General features: G+C 23.0%; 1 protein-coding gene across 1 annotated transcript in view; it reads left to right on the top strand.

Moving 5' to 3' along the window:
* Positions 1 to 20,598, top strand: part of LOC134827703 (acetylcholine receptor subunit alpha-like 1) — a 104,334-nt gene extending 83,736 nt beyond the window's left edge. The window contains exons 4-10 of the mRNA XM_063840468.1: positions 1,399 to 1,443; positions 4,362 to 4,471; positions 8,241 to 8,421; positions 9,583 to 10,043; positions 10,328 to 10,554; positions 13,932 to 14,209; positions 19,971 to 20,598. Coding sequence (XP_063696538.1) covers positions 1,399 to 1,443; positions 4,362 to 4,471; positions 8,241 to 8,421; positions 9,583 to 10,043; positions 10,328 to 10,554; positions 13,932 to 14,209; positions 19,971 to 20,174 — 1,506 coding nt within the window. The 3' untranslated portion in view covers positions 20,175 to 20,598. The remainder of the gene's footprint in view (positions 1 to 1,398; positions 1,444 to 4,361; positions 4,472 to 8,240; positions 8,422 to 9,582; positions 10,044 to 10,327; positions 10,555 to 13,931; positions 14,210 to 19,970) is intronic.
* Positions 20,599 to 22,159: the final 1,561 nt, after the last annotated feature.

Raw genomic sequence — 22,159 nt, 5'->3', positions numbered from 1 at the left:
AATTTTATAATCTCTACTCCTCTCGTCATTATGTCGTTGTCGTCATCCCCGGCGATTACTGTGCCGAATAATGCAGTCTGTGTGGAGACAAAAACAAAATAAATAAACAGAAGACGAAAAAAAAAGAAAAGAAAAAAAAAGTGTCTTTGTGTTGTGTATCTGTCTCGTTACTCAATCTAAATAAAAGCACTTACAGTTACTTGTCGTATCAAGAATAATAAATTTTAATGGACCAAAAGTTCTTTTCCAGCCCGAAAAATGCCAAGCCATTGTAAAATTATTATTTTTCTTTCTTCTTCTCTATTTTCTGTTTTTTTTTTCTTTTTTTTTTGTATTCCAAAATCTGTTACACATTTTCGTCATCATCATCAACATTTTTCTGTCAAAAAAGTATCGTGCACTAAAATAAAATAAAATAAGAGAGAGAGAGAGGCGAAATTATTGTTATTATTATGAAAATTAAATGTAATAATAAGATTGATGTGAAATGCTGAGTGAACAGTAAACAGTTTTTTTTTCTTTCATTTTTTTTTTTGACAAAATGCTCAATTAGTTTGGCATGAAACGCCTCCCATATATTTTTTGATGTTTATTTTGGAGTATGCAAGATTTATTATTTTTTATTTGTTAGAAGACGAGAAATTGAATATCCTGTTTTTAATTAATTATTTACATAAAAAAAATAAAACATTAATAAATGCTCAAGGAAAATGGCTCGAAAAATAAAATTTGATGAAAAAAATTTATTTAAATTTAAAAAATAATTTTTATTAAATTAATTTAAACATAATTTTATTTAAATTAATTTAATTTTATATAAACTTATTTTATTAATGTTATATGATTTTATATATTAAATTATATTTTTTTTAATTATTTTATGAATTATCATATTTAAATAAAATTTAAATTAAATTTATCATATTTAATTAAATTATTTTAAAAAATATTTTTTTTAATTTAAAAATTAAAATTAAATTTAAATTTAAAAAAAAAATTTATTTTTAAATAAATATTCAATTTAAATTGTAAATTAAAAAAATATTTAATTAATTTTATATTAATAAAATTAGAAATTTAAATTAATTAATTTTTTTTATTAAAATTAATTTAAAAGATTAAAATCAATTAAAATAAAAAAAAAAAATTACTTTTTTTTATTAAATTTAAATAATTTAAATTTTAATTTAAGTTATTTTTAATTTTAATTAATTTAAATTAATTTTTAATTTTAATTAAATAATTTTATTAATTTAAATTAATATATTATTAAAATTACAAAAATTAAATTTAAAAAAAATTAAAATCAATTTAAATTAATAATTAAAAATTTAAATTTAAATTAATATTTTAAATATTTAAATTAATTAACCAAAAATATTTTTCTTTTTTTTACAGAACTTAAAAAATCAAATCATGACAACGAATGTGTGGGTAGAACAGGTAAGTCCTTAATTTTTATTAAATTATTTCATTACCAATTTATTCATTATTATTATATTAAGAAAAAAAGGGCACATCCCAAAAAAAAAAAAGTTAAAAATAAACATAAAATATTTTTAGATTTTTTTTTTACGATTTTTTTGGCTGCTTTAAGAAAATTAAAGCCATATTATAAATTTACTGTACAATTTAAAAATAAACAAAAATTTTCAAGAATTCATATTGAGTCAATAATATGATAAACGACATAAAATTGGTAATTGAGTTCGTGGTAAACATAAATATTATTTTTGTATAAATTTGATTTCCAAAGAAGTTTTTCTCACTTTTGCTTGAAACGAAGGTATTTTAAGCTGCTGTCAATTTTCCATTAAAGTTTGATGTTGAACAACTTTTCTTAATATTTTTCTCAGAAATTTTTGATAACTTTATTTATTTATTTTTTTTATTATTTTATTTTTGGTGAAAATATTTAAATACTTTTTCGTCTGTTCTCACAAAAAAAAAAGTTTACGGTTGACAAATCCCAAACTAACTAGTTTTTCACACTCCAGAGTATACGCCTCATGTTTCGTGAAGCCAAGCGAAGCCAATCACTTTTTTTGCCATTAATTCCCATTGCTCCGATGCCTCTGCACAAAACACAATTTTCTTTGTTGTCGGATCAAAGGCAACTTTCACAATCACATTTCCCTCGAAAAATGTTTGTTTGTGTTCGTAACTTTTATTTTTTCGAGCGACAACACAACATTTGCTCTCTTTTGGGGTCGGGCAAAAAAAAACAAAAAAAAAAATAATCAGAACTCGGATGAAATTTATGTTTTAGTCCATCATGCTAGAATAACTCTTAATTGTACAAAATGTGATGTGCAACAATGCGTTTCAAATTTCCTTGTGAGAATTTATCTTAAAATATATATATATATTTAATAATAATGCGCAAGGTTATATGTGGGTTACGTGCATGATGGAGACTCGACATAAGAAAAGTATTATTTGTCTGATATTGTTCGTTTTGACATTATTGTGGGTCGGTAGTTGTTTCATTTATTGTGTTTCAATATGCTTAACACTTCAGACTCAAATTACTCGTTCTCTCACTCTTTCTATATATTGCTCCCACAACTTGCCTGATGATTGTTGTACGATTGTTAGAATAAGTATGATTAATGCTTTTATCAGTGTTGTACAAGTTGACAGAGGAATTGACATACTTTGACATAACAATATATATTTATTTCATGATGGAGAGCTTTTGTGGGGGCCTTGAAAGGAAGGAAGTATTAAGTAATTTTATATTTTATTTTATTTATTTTTTATTATAATTTTTTTTCATGATTTTATAAAAATATTTTTTTTAATGAAAAAAAATATATTTTAAAAATAAATAAATAATAAAAAAAAAATATTTTTATCAAATATTAAATTAAAAATTAAATTCTTGATAGTAAAATTATTGCTTGTAAAAAAAAATAAATAAATAAATATTCAAATTTGAAAAAAATATTTAAATTATAAATTAATATATTATAAAATATTTTTAAATAATTTTCAAACTTAAAGTTAATTTTTCAAAATTTTAATTTTAATTTTAAATAATAATTTACTGTATTAAATATATATTTAATGCAAATTTTTTATTTTTTATAAATAAATTTTTAATAAATTTAAAAAAATAATAAAATATTATAATATTAAAAATAATAATAAAAGTCAATTAAAAAATAATTAATTATTTTTTTTTATTTTTAAATTAAAAAATAAATTAAATTAAATTAAAAATTTAATATTAAAAAATCGAAAGATGTTAAAAATGACACTTAACTTTATGATTAATTTTTCATAAATAAATGTATAATGGGGTGTAATTATTTATAAAATTAAAAAATTATTATAAATATTTTTTTAATTATTTATTTTATTTTATTTATTTATTTTTTTTTTAATTTTGCAATAGAAATTTTATGTTTAAACATATTTAAATTTAAAAAAATTAAATTAAATTAAATAATTAAATTAATTAATATTTATTTTTTTGAATTGATTTATTTAAATTTATTAAATATTTTTAATTTAAATATTTTGACAAAATTAATCATTTTTTTAATAATTTCTTATTTTCATTTTAAAGTATTTAATAATGTCTAAAAAATTTCTTAAACATAAAATTTCATAAAACTTTATTTTTCCAAAATTTATTAAATAACTTCACAAGGTTATCAGATGTTCAAATCACCCATTCCCGCGAAAAATTCTCGCGAACAAAAAAAAAAGAGAAGAACATGACATTAACCATTCGCAGCTATAACTTCCTTTTATCAAGTAAAATATTCATTGCAATTTATAATATTATACATTTGGGAATGATAAATTTAATTTTAAATAAATTTACTGGTTTCTTACACACTCGCACACATAAAAGCGTTTCACGTATTATTATCTTCTTTTTCTCTCGTCGCTTTTTCTAAGAAAAAGTAGATAGAGTGCTTTTTCATTGTTTCTTGCCTTTCGGCGTATCGGCAAAAGAAACACAAATTCAATTACTGCGTGTGCGTTGTCTTTTTGTTGTAATTCGATGACAGTTTTTTTTCTTCTTGAATAGATAAATTTAAAACATTTAGACCTTTAAAAGTTGTTCATTTCAATTTAATGTTTAATAAATTATGGGAGTGTGTGAGAAAGAAAAAAATTATTCACAAGGGTTGCAATTTAACGCGCGGTAATTTTATTTACACGCACTTTTCAAAAGAAAATGTTTGAAGAAGAAAAAAAGGAAGAAATGGGATGTGCCCCTAATTCAATGTAATGCACCATTAAGTCGACACTTATCTCAACCATTTGCCCGCAACTTGCATTTATTTTTTTCTCGGAATAAAATCTTTTTTTTTCTTTCCTTTTTATTCTCGCGTGCAAAATAGGAGTGGAATGATTACAAACTAAAATGGAATCCAGATGATTATGGCGGAGTTGACACACTGCATGTACCATCAGAACATATATGGCTTCCAGATATTGTATTATATAACAAGTAAGTACCGCATTTTTTTTCTCCCTTTTTTTAAAGTTAAGTACGTCAAATGAGATTAAATGCGAAAAAAAATGACAAACTGCGATCTCCTTTAAACATCAACAGTAAACATAATCACGGAAAAATTAAAAATTAAATAAGGATAAAATAAATGAGTTAACAATGACTTGTCCAGTTTCACTCTTTTTCCCACTTATATTCATCCGCCTCGTTCTCCTGCTTCGTCGTCGTTCTTTACTTTTATTTATTCATCTGCATGTAAATAACAAACAAAACGAGTCACAGATGGATAATTACATTTGTTGTGCCTTCATTGGACTTGCGAAGTACGACGATAATAATGCAACTTGACTCGTGAATTAGCGTTTGAAGTGACTTCTTTTGTCACGTAGAACGGATTTTTTAAAATAAATATGGGGAAATTTTAAAATGTGCATTGGGCTAAAATTTTTTTTTGCATTGGGTCAAAATAAAATTTAAAATATGCATTGGGCTAAAAAATAAAAATTAAATAAAATAAATTGTATTTTTTTTTGGAAATTTTTAATTTTAAAATTTTTAAAATATGCATTGGGTCAAAAAAAATTAAAAATTTTTTCATCAGGAAATTTTCAAATATTTGAAAATTTTATCAATGTGCATTGGGTCACAAACAAAAAAAAAAATTGTAAATATTTAAATTTAAAATACTTTTTTAAATGATAACAATTAAAAATATGCATTGGGCTAATTTTTTTAAATTTTTTAAATTTGATACATTAAAAAAAAAATTTAAAAATGTTCAAAATTCGAAATATTCAAAATAGAATAAAATTTTTAAATGTGCATTGGGTCATAAAAATTTTGAAAAATTTTGAATTTTTATAAGCTTTTGGGCAAAAAATTAAATTTTTATTAAAATAAAAGTTAAAAATATATATTCAAAAGTCACGTGGTTAAAAAATATAAAAATTTCATAAGAGTGAAGTTTACAATGTGCATTGGGATGAAAATTAAAATTATACTTTGGGATGATAATTTAAAATATGTATTGCTAAAAAAAATTAAATTTGCATTGGGCAAAAATTCAAAATATCCATCTATGAGTCACGTGGTTTGAAATCAAAAAATGGAGACGCCTTGTAAATGCTAAAAAAATAAAATCAGGAAAACTTTGTAAAAATTAAAAGACGATGGCGTTGCACGATAATGATGATAAGAAAGCGACCAAGACGAAGTAGAGGAAGAAGTAAAAAATTGTTTTAATAATAATCAACTGTATAATGTGTGATTTATGAAGTAGAGAGCGAGAGGCACGAAGACGAAGACGAAGTTGCGCTATGTGCTAAAGTGTCTCTCCCATGTAATTAATTGCAAACCATTTTATATCCTCTTATCCCATGGCATAAAATCTCGTGTACACTGCAAAAATTATACTCGTTTCATCAACATTTTGTGTGTCGTCGTTGTTTAATGACAGAGCGAGGAGAGTGTTGAACATAGAGTAATAAAAAAAAGAAAGAAAAGAAACGAACTAACTAACTCTCCCGCGCGCACTCACAGACAAAAGGAACACTTTTTTGATATTACCCTAGTCAAGTCCATGCTGGCGGTCGTTCAAGGAGAAAATTTTCATGAAAATAAATATCACTCTCTGTGAGTTGACGCTAACTGATACTGACATTTTATTCATCAGTGTATAATGAAATTGACCTAATTCCGTTTTTATTTTTATTTTATTTTATTTAATGTTTTAACATTAATATAAAAGAAGACGACTCGAGCTTAAAATAATAATAACAATAATAATGAAAATAAAAATGGGAGACGCAAAACCGAAGACGGGGGAGGAGAAGCGAAGTGAGTGCGAAAGGGACCATTTCTCGGTTAAAATAAATGAATAAGAGATTAAAGTGCTCAAGTTGGTAAATTACATTTTTTTAGTTGTACGATTCATATGAATGCAATTTTATGTCGTATCAGATTTTAATGGGCAACTTTTTGTCGGCAACAAGATTTTTTTTTCTTTTTCCTTCGATGTAATTCGAGAAATTTACCCTTTATCGTGAAAAGTTTCTGGAAAATTTTCTATCAAAGGAAGTTTAATAAAACTTTTGATTAGCTTTTGTCTCTTTTTCCTCTGTCCCCCTCCCCCTTCGACGCAACTTCAAAGCTACATACGGATATTGAGACATCCAGAACAGACAATTTTAATGAAAATTTATTAGAGCATGATGACGGTGTACGACCGTGTTCTTTAAAAATGTCGGAATTAAGTTACTTTAAATTACATGCAAATTAGATTGCACTTCCAAGGATTTCAAATTCGATCATTAGGCATGCAGTAACTTAAAGGGATAAAACGGAGACAAAATGAAAACCAGTAATTATCATTTTGAACAAAACCACTTACTTACTTACTTGTTTCGCTGTCGATATACCGCAGGAAATTATTATGTGCGTATACGTTTAATAGACATGAGCGACACAGCAACCTCGAAACAATGAATATTCATTTCACTTAATTGATGTAATGTAATTGATACAGCGAATCCTAAAACAATATTATGCGAATTAATTTTGGAGCAAGAAAAAATGTAACCTTATTATTATTAAATGATGATGAATGAAGTGTGTTGCCTCCGTGTGTTTTAATAGGGAGTTTTCATGCTTTTTTAATAAGCTTTAAAAATTTAAAGGTACTTACATGGTTGAATTTTAGCAATTCAGGACATTTATTTTATTTTTTTATGAAAATTAGAATTATTTTTAAATTTAAATTAAATTAAAAATTTAATAAAAAATTAAAATTAAAAAAATAATTATTTATTAAATATTAATTAAATTAAAAATTAAATTATAATTAATTTTTTAAATTTATAAACTTGAATTTTTGCTAAAATTTTAGAGAGAAAAATTAAATTTTTAACAAAAATAAATTATCGATAATTTTATGTTAAAAATTAAATTTAAAAAAAATAAAAAAAAAAAATTTTAAAAAAAATTAATATTTTATTAAAATTAAAAAAAAATAATAAAATAAATGAATTCATAAAAACAATCTTAAAAATAATTTTAAAAATTAATAATAAAAATATTTAAATTAATTTATCAATTAATATTTAATTTTAGAAAATTCTTAAAAAAATATAAATTTTATTTTTTCTTAATTTGGGAGAAAAAAATATAAATATTAAATATAACTCAATATTTCAATGAAATTTTAAGTCAGTTTTAAATAAAGAAGAATTTTACTTAAAAAATTTTATAAAACATTTATAACTTCAAATTTAAATTTAATTAAAATTTTTGATTAAAATTAAATATTTTTGAACAAATTTAAAAATAAAAAAAATAAATAAAAAATTAAAATAAATTTAAAAAATATATATTTTTAAAAATATATTAAAATATTAAATTAATTTGAAAAAATGAAAATCATTAATTTTTAATTATTTTCTTTATTTATTTATTCCTATAAAAATTAATTATTTGATTCATAAAATCTTCAAAAAAGCAAAAATAAACCTAAATAATTTTTTAACTTAATTTTTCATTCTCGTAAAATATTTCTTGAACAAAAATTGACACAAAAGTGCACCAACGACAACAATAAATCGGGTGCAAATTCTTCAACATTAACTCATTTATTTATTCCTTCACACTATTTTCTCCGTCTTTTCTTCATAAATATCGTGACAATGACAAGCAATGACAAAATATTCAAAATAAAATATTACTCCGCAACGTTATCTCAACTTTTTCTCTCTTCTCCCGCTCTTTTTTGCAGCGCTGATGGAAATTATGAAGTGACAATAATGACAAAAGCAATTTTACATCATACGGGTAAAGTAATATGGAAGCCACCTGCCATCTACAAGTCATTTTGTGAAATTGATGTGGAATATTTTCCCTTCGATGAACAAACGTGCTTTATGAAATTCGGTTCATGGACATATGATGGTTACATGGTAAGTTTAAATTTTATTATTTTTTTGTTGTTTTTTTCATGAAAAATCGAAACAAAAGTATCTCTTTGTTTGTTGGTTACAAATTTAAGTGAAAATCAAGGGTTTTCCAATGAATTGATTGTTATAAAATTCATTTACTTTTTTTTTGTAAAATAAATAACCAAAAAATAGAAATTGTTGGGGAATTGTTTGAAAAGTGAACAAAACGCAAAATTTTTCTTCGTAATTAAACCTTGGGGGGATTTTTGACTGGATGACGCTAAAAAATAAACATTAAACAATGATCAGTTGTTTTTGCTTATTTTTTCGGTGAACCAGAAAATTTAATTTGATTGAAAAATTGATACTTTTGTAACTTTTCTTAAAATTTTTTAATTGGAGTTAAATTGTAAATTTATTTAAAGTCATTGTAAAATATTTTTTTTTTTAATTTATCTTCATTTATTAAAAATTATTTTAAAATATAAATTTTAAAAATTATTCATGAAAAAGGAGATTTATTTTTAATTTAATTTCTTTAAATATTTTTTAAATCAAATTCTATATAAATTTTACTAAAATTATCAAAATTTATTAGAATAAAATTAAAGATTATTTTTTTTAATGTTTGTATGTTTTTTTAATGAATTTTTAATTAAAAATTTTCATTCAATAAAAATGCATTAAAATTTTTTTTATTAAAAATTTATTCTATTCATTAAAAAAAATAATTAGAAAAATTTTCATGAGAAGAACATTTAATTTATTTTATTAAATTTAATTAAAAATTTAAAATTTAAAATTTTTTTTAAATAATTTATTTAATTATTTATTTATTAATTATTTTAAAAAATAATTTAATTTAAATAATATTTTTATTAAATAATTTAATTCCAATATTTAATTTAATTTAATTAATATTAAATAAATTTCAATTAAAAAAATTATTTTAAATTTAAAATTTTTTTAAATAAAAATTTTTTAAATTATATATAAAATAATTTCATTGAAAATAATTTTTTTTAAATTTATTGAAAATTTTATTATGTAAAAAAAATAAATTTTTCATGAAAATTAAATTATTCAAAATTAATGTTTTCAAAGAAAAAATTTTTTTTATCGACAATTTTTTTTTAATAAAATAAATATTTAATGATTAATGATAATTTTTTTCGTTCGCAGGTTGACTTACGTCACTTACTACAGTCTCCCGACTCCGATACCATTGAGGTCGGTATCGATCTTCAGGATTATTATATATCAGTTGAATGGGATATTATGAAGGTGCCTGCCGTTAGAAATGAAAAATTTTATAGTTGTTGTGAAGAACCATATCCGGATATAATATTTAATATAACGATAAGGAGAAAAACATTATTTTATACAGTTAATTTGATAATCCCGTGCGTGGGAATTTCCTTTTTATCCGTGCTCGTATTTTATTTGCCAAGTGAATCGGGCGAAAAGATATCATTGTGCATCAGTATTTTGCTATCGTTGACTGTGTTTTTTCTTTTGTTAACCGAAATAATTCCGGCAACATCATTAACAGTACCGTTATTAGGAAAATATTTATTGTTCACCATGATACTAGTTACATTATCGGTAGTTGTTACGATCGCCGTGTTGAACGTTAATTTTAGGTGAGTTTTGTTTGACAAATATTTATCGCTCCCATCATCATCGATTTCTGAATACTTAATCTGTTTATTTATTTGTCCTCTTTGTTAAACGCTTTTCCAACATATCAATAACCGATTTGTTTACGCATGACATGCCATGAATGCATTTTTGTTTACCGACCGACCTAACAGACGATTTAATCAATTTCGCTGACCCTCTGTTTGTTTTTTTCTCTCGTCGTCGTGACACAAAAGCCTTTAATTGGGTGCAAAAATTAATTTTTATTTGTTTTTGTCGCTCGCAGATCGCCCGTTACGCACAAAATGGCACCGTGGGTGCAACGAGTCTTTATCGACATTTTGCCTAAAATTTTATGCATCGAACGACCCAAAAAGGACGATGATGAAACTGAGCAGCATCAACAACAGCGTGATGTTGTTCTCACCGATGTTAACGTATTTCAAGTGCCGCCCGATGTAGATAAATATGGTTTTTGTGGGAACCGTTATAGTACGGACTATGATATACCCGGTGAGTAAAAATTTGTATTTTTATTTTTTTTTCGACAATTCGACTGTTGGAGGTATAAAATATTAAGTAAGATAAATAATGATATTCCACGGAGAATCACTATTTATGTATTCCAGATGAAATTTCATTTAATTTTAATACAATTCCCCTGATGCAAAAGATACACATTTTAGCTAGGTAAAAATTTTTAAGCACATTCCTCGAAAAAATTAAAATAAAATAAACGCTTTATTGAGTTTTTTTTTTGTTGAATCGCCTTTTTCATGTTGAATGAATTCTTTACTTAAAAATTATTTTTTAAAAAAATAAATAAATAAAAATAATTTTTTAAACAATTAAAAAATAAAAAAAAATCATCAAATTAAAATAAATTTTTAAATTTTAAATTTAAATTAAAAAAAAATATAAAATTAACAAAAACCTAAAGAGTTACTTCGAAGAAAAATAAAAAAATTAACAAATAATTTATTAATAAATAAATAAATAATTCTATAAATAATTTAAAAAAAAAATAAATAATAATTTTCAAAATAATTAATTAAATATAAATAATTTTTATTAAAAAATATAAAATAAATAATTATATTTTTAATATTTTTTTTAAGTTTTATAAAAAGAATAATTTAAAAAAAATAAAAAAATAAAAAAAAAATATTTTAAAAATTATTTATTTACCGTTATCCATTCAAAATAAAATTATTATTTTTTTTAGAAACAAATTAAATTAATTAATTAAATTTTGCGTTTTCGATGTAAGGAGCCATTTAAAATTGTTAGCGAAAAAAATTTAAGTCAAAATGCTTTTATGAGGGCTCAATAATTTTTCAAAATTAAAATCAATTCTCCGTCTCAAGTATGAAATTTTGATGTTAGAAACAACTTTTGTTTTGGACTTTTTCTAAATTTTGCGTTTTCGATGTACAGGAGCCATTTAAAATAAATTAAAAATTAAATTTTAAATTATTTAAATTAAATAATTTATTTGACTCTTCTATATTTTATTATTTTAAATAAGTAAAAAAAAAATCTGGAAATGTTTTTAAATTAAACTAAAAATTAAAACAAATTTTAAAAAATATTAAATTTTTATTTTAAAATATATTATTTAAAATTAAATTAAAATTAATAATTATACACAATTTTCTCTTGAAAATTATTTTTTTTTATTTTTTTAATATTTTAAATTAAAAAAAAATACGCTCAAGTAATATTTTTCATCTTCGCCATTTTTTCCCACGTATTTTTTTTTCCTTTCAATGAAAAAAGTAAATATACTTTAAATAACATTGTTTGACTAAGGCACAATAATAATAAAATATGCAAAATTTTTCGAATGTATCTCTTTTATATTCATTTTTCTTCTTCTTCGTCTTTTTCTTCGTATATTTTCTTCGGAGAATTGTTGTCGTTATTATTTATTTATATATGGATTTTTGGACAAACAATACATAAAAACACACACAAGCCTCCGCCTCTGAAGACGACAAACAATCATCAGTTACGACAATTGTTTTCGTTTTCATCTCAAGTCGTCTCTCGATAATCTTTCACATATTCTCCGAAGGCACCGCTCGCTTCTAAATATAGACCGCAATAGCGAAAAAAGCGAAAAACAATATCATTATTTGATTAAATTTGTGTTTCAAGGATGCGTTATAGACAGACACGACAGTTCCCAAAACAAAAAAAAATCTATTAATTCGCCCACTTACTCATCCAAACACCGCAGCGAAATAAAAACAAACAACGAGAACGAGGTCAATATCAGAGAGATAACGTGAAAAAAGACGAAGAAATCACGAAAAAATGCCAAGTAAATGATATTTGAGGCTATTATTTTACCACGATGAAGACGATGGTCCGACAGCAGCACTATAACGAAATGACAAAGGAAACCTCTCCTTCTTTAATAATAAAAGAAATGTCGGATATTTCAATATTATTACTTCTCGACGACTCCTTTTCCCTTGTTTTTTGCCGCTGCCTCGTTGACAAGACCGTCTAATGTTACACTTTGTTGTTGTTGATGTCTCGTTATTGGAACTCTTGAGAAGCAAAAAAAAAATTGGAAATGAAGAAAAAAATAAAATAAAAAGGAAAGATAATAATATTTTGTCCTTTGATCTATATTTCTTGGACACCGGTCTCTTTCATCGTCATCGTTATTGATCCTTATTTAAATTTCCGTCCCTCTTAAAAATTAAATCCCGAGGAAGGAGCAAAAAAATGTAACCACAACAAATATGATAATGTCGAATTTTTCGACCGAATTGTATTACGCTACATTTAAGAGCATTATGAGACGATTTATCGAGACTCACCGGCGTAATTTTTGGATGTTTTTGTCATTTTTCTTACAGAGGTTTAATCAAATACGGGTGTTTTTTTTTTAATAAAAAAAAATTACAGTGCGACGAATTTTGTAAATTATTAAAAAAAATTTTTTTTTTTTTTCATGAATTACTCTCAAAATATTTTTTTTTAAATATTTTAAAAATTATTTTAATTAAAAAATAAATTTTCAAAAATAAAAAAAAATATTCAAATTTTACAGTGCAAAAAATTTTCGAGTTATTCCAAAAATTTTCATTTATTAATCTTAAAATATTTTTTAATATTTTTTTTTAAATATTTATCATAATATTTTTTTATAAAATTCTTAAAAAACACAAAAAAAATATTTATCTTAAATTTTAAATTTTAAATAATTTTAATTAATTTGTAAATTTAATTTTAAATATTTTTGATACTTTTTGTTAAGAAATCTCCAAAAATCTGTTATTATTTTATGAATATTTTTTTTTTTTTTTTTGATTTTTAAATAATTTAAAATTATTTAATTCAAAATATATAAAAATAAGGTTTTAAAACAAATTTAATAAAAATAATAAAAAAAATTAAATTTATTATTTATTATTTTAATATTTATTAAAAAAATAAATTTAAAAATAATTTTAAAAAAATAATTAAATTAAAAAATAATTTTCATTTCGAAATAATAAATTAATTATAATAAAAAAAATAATTAAAATTAATTAAAAAAAAAAAACTATTTTTTGAAACAAGTAAATTTTATAAAAAACATTAAATGAATCTTCAATAATTTTTAAAAATATTATCATCCAAAAAATATTTAAAAATAATAGAAAAAAAAATATTTTTTTAAATTTATAAAAAAAAATATATAATGGGGAAATTTGTTGCACAGTGAAAATATAATTTTTGGAGACAAAAAATAAAAGAAAAGTATAAAAAGATGAAAAACCACGGAAATTATGATCTTCATAATCATTTACATTCCAACAAAGCAAAAAATATAAAATTTCATATAAAAAAGATTTTTAACACGAAATTTCTCCTTTTCTTTCTATTTTCAGCACTGCCATCACGTTTTGATATAGCGCCGTCGTCAGGGGGTGTACACCCAAATTTTTGTAGCGAATCTCCATTACCAGCACTGCCAATATCGAGTGGAGATGATGACTTATTTAGTCCTCCGGGACATCACAATCACAATGGTGATCTTAGTCCGACGGATTGTTGCGGCGACATTAGCCCGACATTCGAGAAGCCAATACTTAGAGACTACGAGAAAACAATTGAAGCGTCAAGATTTGTTGCGCAACATGTAAAAAATAAGGATAAATTTGAAAACGTAAGTAGATTTTTTTTAATAACTTGACTTGACTTTGAGTTTTTCTGCAAATATTTGTTTGTGATTTTTCGTTAAAAAGCAAACGAGAAATCATTTCAAATCCATTTTCGAGTAACATCAGTTGAATATCCAATTACTTCGATGACATTACGATTAAATTTAGAAACCAGGCGACACACTCAATGAACATCTCTTTGACATAAACCTGATCGGCACAGAAATTTCTCTCTGACATGCACCTAAAAGAGGAAGAAAAAAATTTAAAAGACAGCGACGACGAAGTACACACAAAAGTAAAATAAATTTGTCGAAATCTCGATAAAAACTTTTTATTTTTTACTCATGTTCTTTTCGTACGTTCGGAATGCGGATTTTTTTTTCGACTAATAACGAACGCTACTTGGAGTGGTTTAAAGATATGAAGGCGAGCACATCTCGACGCTTTTTTTCAGATTTGTGTGAGAAATTTTTTTTTCGTAATCTAAAAATTTAAGCAAAATTTTAATTTTTTCTTCTAAATTTTTATTTTATATCGTAAATTTTTTATTTTATAATTTTTTTTCAAAATATTTAAGATTTTTGAAAAATTATTATAATTACAATTTTAAATGAATTAAAAAAAATTTAGATAAAAATTCTTGCAAGAAAAGGAAAATTTAATTGAAAAGTGATTTTTTAAAAAATTTCCAAATAAAAAAATTAAATTTTAATTTAATAAAAAAAAAACACTATTGAATAAATTTATATTTGAAGAATCAAACATTTTTTAAAAAATAATATCGAAATTAATAATAAATTTATAAAATTTAAAAAAAAAAATAATTTTAATAATTTTTTATTTAAAAAATATATTTAAAATTTTTAATTTATTTTATTCAGTTTAATTCATATTAAAAATTAAATAAAAGTTAAAATTTTAATATAAAATTAAAATAAAAAATAATTTAATAAAATAAATATTAATAAATTAAATAAAAAAAATTGTCAAAAACTAAAATAAAATTAATTAAAAAATTATTTAAACTAATTTATTTTTATAATTTATTTATTTGAAAAATAATTATTTATTATTAAATAAAAATCGAAAAGAAAAAAATATTATTTAAAAAAAAATAATTTAAAATTAATTAAAATTTCTAATTAATTTAATTAAATTAAATTTAAATTAACAATTTTTTTAAAAATTAATTTAAAAATTAAATTAAATTAAATTTTTTTTCGCAAAATATTTTTTCGCCACGAAACACGATTTTTTCACACGTTAACACTCCACGATCGAGTAACACGAGAACGTCGAATACGAAGCCTATTAAAAAAATATTTCACTAAACTTTTTCCGACATACACATGATGTGTGTGTGTGTGTGCCTGCGCTCAATTCAAATGTAAAAGTTTTCGTTTTAATATTTTTTTTCTTTTCTCTCCCTTCTTTCATATCACAAAAACAAACTTTAGCATGGCATGGCAGTTACAAGGATTAAAAATGTTTTACGATTCCTTCTATTTCTCTTTTTCTTGTGCCTTCAAAAAAATGAATGTGGACTATTATTACTTTGTTTTGTGCTCGAAAGTTGAAAGTTTGACTTTTGTGTCCAAGTAACTTTGCTATGCGGGTCTATTTTATCAAAAGGCAAAAAACTTCCGTTTACTTCATATCAACATGACACCCCTGCTCAAAAGTTGCCTTGCTCGAAAATGAATGAAAACGAATTTCTGAAGAAATATATGAAGAGAATTGCAGTCATAAAAGAAGCAAAAAAAAATGTCTGTTGGAATTCAATATGGTAGAAGTTATAATTTTATGATTTTTTTTTTTTTTTTTTTTTTTTTGAATGTGACGCAGAAAGAAATTGCATCGGGATGAAAGTTTTCTTGACATGTTTATCACTTATTTTTGTCATTTTCTGATATTTTATCACATTAGTCGCCATTACCTCACATTTCGTTCAGACAAAAAAAAATTCAAGTGATAAAAATGCATTTCATTGACGGAAAATTTTACAGCCACTCTGGAGGAATTTTTGCTGAATTCTCGCAATAAAACTTTTATTTACATTTTTCCGACCTCCGAATGCAAGAATCATCAATCAAATATTTATTACTTTTCCAATTCCATAAATGAAACTGTTTGAAATGTCAATAAACGACATGAAGCCACAAACTCTATTTATCTAGATCGAACTTTGCATTTGTAGCGACATCGAGATGATTTTAATAAATATTTGTAGTTTATGACATACATTTCAGGCGTTTCGGTTTTTGCCATTGTTGTCTCGAGTCAATCGAATGATGGCATAACAAATTTATTGTCACTGCGTAGTCGGCTCGTTTGAAGCAGAGAAACAAAGAAATTTGCATAGCTGAACAAAAAGTGTACGGAGAACAATTGCTTCGTTCGATAACGAGGAGCGCACTCATGCAAAAGTTTTTCGGGTTTTAGGATGATGCCAAACTTTTCTTGTGCCGAGTGTAATAAAATGACACACACACACACACACACACAAAGAACCGAAAGTTAAAATGGCAAAAATTTCTCTTTCTCACATACAAAATGTGCTTTGTAGGGTTGCCATTTATTAAAAAAAAATTAAATTAAAATTGAAAAAAAAAATTAAAATTAAAAATTAAAACAAATTAAATTTAAATCAAAATTAATTATTTGAAAAAAAATAATTTAAAAAATTTATAATTATATTTAATAAAAAATTTTAAAATTTGTAAATTTTAGTCAAAAAATAAAATAAAAAATAAATACAATTTTTATTTTTTTTAATTTTTAAGAACTTTTAATTTTATTTTTAATTTATTAGATTTTTATGATTTTTTTTAGATTAAAATTTCTTTTACTTAAATTAAAATATTTTTTAAAAATTAAATATTAAAAAAATAATTTATTATAAAACAGATTTAAAGTCATAAATATAAAAAATTATCATGGAAAATTTTAAATATTTTTTTTAAGCTTTTAAAATAATATCTTCAAAAAAAAGTAATAAAATTAAATTAAAAAAAAATAATAATAAAGGACAAAAAAAATTAATTAATAATTTTTAATAATAATTTTCTTAATAACTTTTTTTATTATTAAAAGCTCAACAATTTTAATGACAATCAAAGTAAAATTTAAATTAAATTTTTATTTGATTTTATTTTTTTTTTATTTTAATTTTAATTTAAGATTTTAAATTAAGTTCCAAAATTAATAATTCTTTTATTTAAGTAAAAAATAAAATAAAAAATATTTTTAACTACTTTTATAAAGACAAAAAATTTCTAACATTTTCTTAATAAAAAATTTAATTGAATTTACTCAATTTATTTTTTTTTATAAATTCAGAATTTTTTACGTATTTTCATATTTTCAAGCTTCAAAAGTCATTAAATGGGCTCTCAAAATAAAAATTACGTATTTTTTACGTATTTTATATTTTATTTATTTAGTTTCAAGCTTGAGAACCATCCAAAACACATCCAAAAGCATTTTCCGTAATTTTTGATGAATTTCAAGCTTAAAAATTATCAAATAATTTTTTAAAATAAAATTGACGAATTTTTTACGTATTTTTATATTTTCAAGCCTAATTATTTTTTAAAAATTTTAAGAAATTTTAGATGTAAAAATTTAAATATAATTTCTTTATAACTTTCTAAAAAATCTCCTTCTGAAAATATTTTTTCTCTTAATCTAAAACAAAAAAATGGCAAACCTACTAACAACACAAGTGACAATCAGTGATGCATTACATGCATATGACAGCAAAAATAAGCCTCATGCAAGTTGAAGAGAATCCCCGGCTCAATTTATTTATCGTCGTCGTCGTCTCGTCCCGTATACGGCACGGAAAAACTTTATCCTTGCATGTATCGCTCACACATATGCTAAACTCCTGCCATTATATTGTTAAACAAATACCCCCTGGAATCAAGTGTTTATGAATGCAGTCGCAGGGAGTCATCGTCGTGTGTGTGCTGAAAGTTTTAACCAAAAAATATTCCAGCTCACAAAACATGCCTCGTCGCACACATGCGAGAAAAAGCCTCAGAAACAAAAATAGTTTAGCAAAATTTTTCATACAATGTGGTTTCGCTCTCGGGCAAAAAAAAAATTTTTTGTTTCACGAAATTAGATGAATTCAGCAAATTATGGAAAATATAATACTAAATTATAATTTTGTTCATTTCCAAACCAAATTCCACAAAAAAAAATACAATTTTCCCTTGTTGACACATTTATTTTTCAAATATTTGCATTAAACCTGTATTTGACATGGAGACGCCCTGTACCTTTCATAATTTTCAGCTATTTATTAAAATAATCTAACCCTCATCTCTCGCCTCATCATGTCTAAAAATAGACAAAAACGGTAAATTTGGCAAATCCTGAGGGAGATTTCACAAAAAAAAATAAAATGTTGGCACGTTCGAAAAAAAATATTCATTTTCGTCTCGATATGTTTTTTTTTGGCATGTCAACTGAAGGAAAGTCAATACACATGTTCAAATTTTCATATATGAAAAGTAGATTAGAACACATCGACATGTCGGACAAAAAAAAACAAATCGTTCGTCGTGGTCCTCATGGGAGATGTTACATTGGTCATTTGATTCAATATGCATGAAAACAATCTATTACTTTTTTTTTGTTTGTTTGTTGTCCGTATTTTTGATCATTTTTTTTTTAACAAGTGATCAAAGTTTATGTATTTGACAAGAAAATTGAAAATTTGTTTGTGGTCATTTTTTATTTTTTTGTAGATACGTACAACTTTCCATTTAACGAAACTGAAACTGAAATAACAAATAAAAAGGTTTGAGTAAAATTTTTAAAATGTACATTGGGTAAAAAATTTTCAAATGTACATTGGGTAAAAAAATTTTCAAATGTACATTGGGTTAAAAAATTTTCAAATGTACATTGGGTAAAAAAATTTTCAAATGTACATTGGGTAAAAAATTTTCAAATGTACATTGGGTAAAAAATTTTCAAATGTACATTGGGTAAAATTTTTCAAATGTACATTGGGTAAAAATTTTCAAATGTACATTGGGTAAAACTTTTCAAATGTACATTGGGTAAAAATTTTCAAATGTACATTGGGTAAAATTTTTTAAATGTACATTGGGTTAAAAAATTTTCAAATGTATATTGGGTAAAAAAATTTTCAAATGTATATTGGGTTAAAAAATTTTCAAATGTATATTGGGTAAAAAAATTTTCAAATGTACATTGGATAAAAATTTTCAAATGTACATTGGGTCAAAAAATTTTCAAATGTACATTGGGTAAAACTTTTCAAATGTACATTGGGTCAAAAAATTTTCAAATGTACATTGGGTAAAAAATTTCAAATGTACATTGGGTAAAAAAATTTAAATGTACATTGGGTAAAAAAATTTCAAATGTACATTGGGTAAAAAAATTTTCAAATGTACATTGGGTAAAAATTTTCAAATGTACATTGGGTAAAAAATTTTCAAATGTGCATTGGGGCAATTATTTAAAAATGTCAGTAAAAAATTAATTTATTAAAATTTAAAAAATAAAAACATGCTATACAGAAAATGATTCCTTAAACGGGAAGTTGTACGTAATGAAATTTTTGTTTTTTTTTTTATTTTTAATTAAAACAAATATTTGCAGATTAATTTTTTCGATGAAAATTAAACAAGGAAAAAATTGTTCAAACAAGATAAGAACTCGCGTAACAATAAATTTTAATGTAAAAATTAATAATTAATATTTTTTTTTATTAATTTTCAGGTGGAAGAAGACTGGAAATATGTAGCATTGGTTATAGATCGTCTATTTTTATGGTTATTCACACTTTTATGTATATCAGGTACCATAATAATTATTTTCCAAGCACCTAGCTTATATGATACAAATGAGCCAATAGATATACATTATTCGAAAATTGCAAAGAAAAAATTGGAATTACTCAAAATGGGTAGCGAAACCTTATAGCAATCACCCGGGTTCGCTTCCAGTATATGGAATTGGTTCATAAACTGGTTTCGAACCCTCATATTACCCGAAGAGGATAATATTAGCATTAATAGGAATAACAAATAGCAGCAGGTGAACGTAGGCATCAATTTTACACAATTAATAAGCGACATTTTTAATCGTTACTTCACACATAGTTATGATGATAATAATGATAATGTAATAATTAACAATAACAATGAGGAAGATGGTGCAAACAATAATGCAACTTTAACACTATTATAATAAAATACACCGCATACTACACAAAAACATGAAAAAAAATTTTTCGGGGGCAAATATCTGTTCCTCGCTCCTTTTTGAAAATGAGAAAAAAAAACGACAAAAAGACAAAATAATAATATAATATTTATTTTTTGATGCAAATATAAATGAAACATAAATTTATATAATGAAAATGTAGATAAACGAACGGAAATTATAAACACACTTTTTTATTAATATTAAAATATTTAAAAAAAAAATATTAATAAAAAAATGACTACTTAGATAACAAAAAAAAATATATATACTGAAAACTGTAGGAATTTAAAAATCATGTACATTAAATACAAAAAAATAACGAAACACAAAAAATTGTGTGAATTGAAATTTTTTGGAAAAATACTTTTTTGCAATTGTTTAAAAAAAATTGTTTTAAATCAATGTGAATTGTAAAAAGCTAATTTTTGTATATATTTGTAGATTTTTTAAAACGTTTCAAATCATTCATATTTATTATTAAAAAAAATAATAAAATATATGAAATAAATGATGATGCAAAAATAATAAGGAAGAATAGGTTGAATTAATTTTTTCAATGAAAAAATTATTATAAAAAAAATAAATAATTGAACATGTACATGAAAACTTCGCAATTATATGGCATACCAATTTATTGATAAGGATCTAGCATAATTCATTATTTAAGTAAAAAAAAATGGGGAAAACGTATTTAGCATTTGATAGTAAGTTAATATAACATAATAATAATAATTATAATTAAAAACGCGAAATTAATAATAAATTGTTAATGATTATATATAAAATATATAAACTACGGCTTGAATGGAGGTTAAATTGATGAAACAGGCTGCGGCGTATTTGTTGAGTTAATTTAGGTTATTTATTAAAAAAAAAAATTGTCAGTTTCACCTCCATTCAGCAAAAATAAATTAAACTTTTAATAACATAAATAATATATATAAAATTGTATAGACACATGACACATAATTAATGAAAAGCTTTATATATAAAACGAATAAATATATATATTGATGACTTGTAACAACAACAACAACAACAAACTGACACAAAGAATGAATGCAAAAAATATTCAATTAAAGTCCTTGTATGTTATAAAAAAAATATTCCTTCTGCTGCAAACAACATGCATTTAATATTTAATTAATAACAAAAGAATTCTGCCATTAATATAAAAATAAAATATATCGAGAATAAACAAAAAAAAAATGCTAAAACATATTTAAAGCAACAACAACAACGCATCGGAAGCAGACATTAAATTAAATTAAAAATAAGAGCAAATTTTGAGCGCACCGAAAACCGACCGGCACAAAAATACACAAACACACACACAATAGAAAATAATAATAAAATTTTCATGAATTAATGTGAATGAATAAAAAACACACGAAACGCGGAGAAAAGAGAAAAAAATCCCATAAATTTACTTTTTACATTTAAAAAATGCATGTGAATGATAAAACATTGATTGTCTGTACAACATATATATATTTAAAAAAAAACAACATTTTGATTGTCCAATACACTGCCTAGCATATAGATTAACATTACATATACTACTAACATACATTTAATGATAACACACACAAAAAAATAACGGAAAATCATTTTACACACACGCACATGATCAAATTTTAATATTAATTGAATGAACAAATGTAGAAAAGAGAAGAAAGGGTTGCTACTAAAAAAAAAAT

Source organism: Culicoides brevitarsis, chromosome 1, assembly GCF_036172545.1.
Source record: "Culicoides brevitarsis isolate CSIRO-B50_1 chromosome 1, AGI_CSIRO_Cbre_v1, whole genome shotgun sequence".
In the NCBI taxonomy this organism is placed as follows: Eukaryota; Metazoa; Arthropoda; class Insecta; order Diptera; family Ceratopogonidae; genus Culicoides; species Culicoides brevitarsis.
The sequence above is the reverse complement of the archived record's forward strand: the minus strand, read 5'-3'. Positions and strand labels throughout refer to the sequence as shown.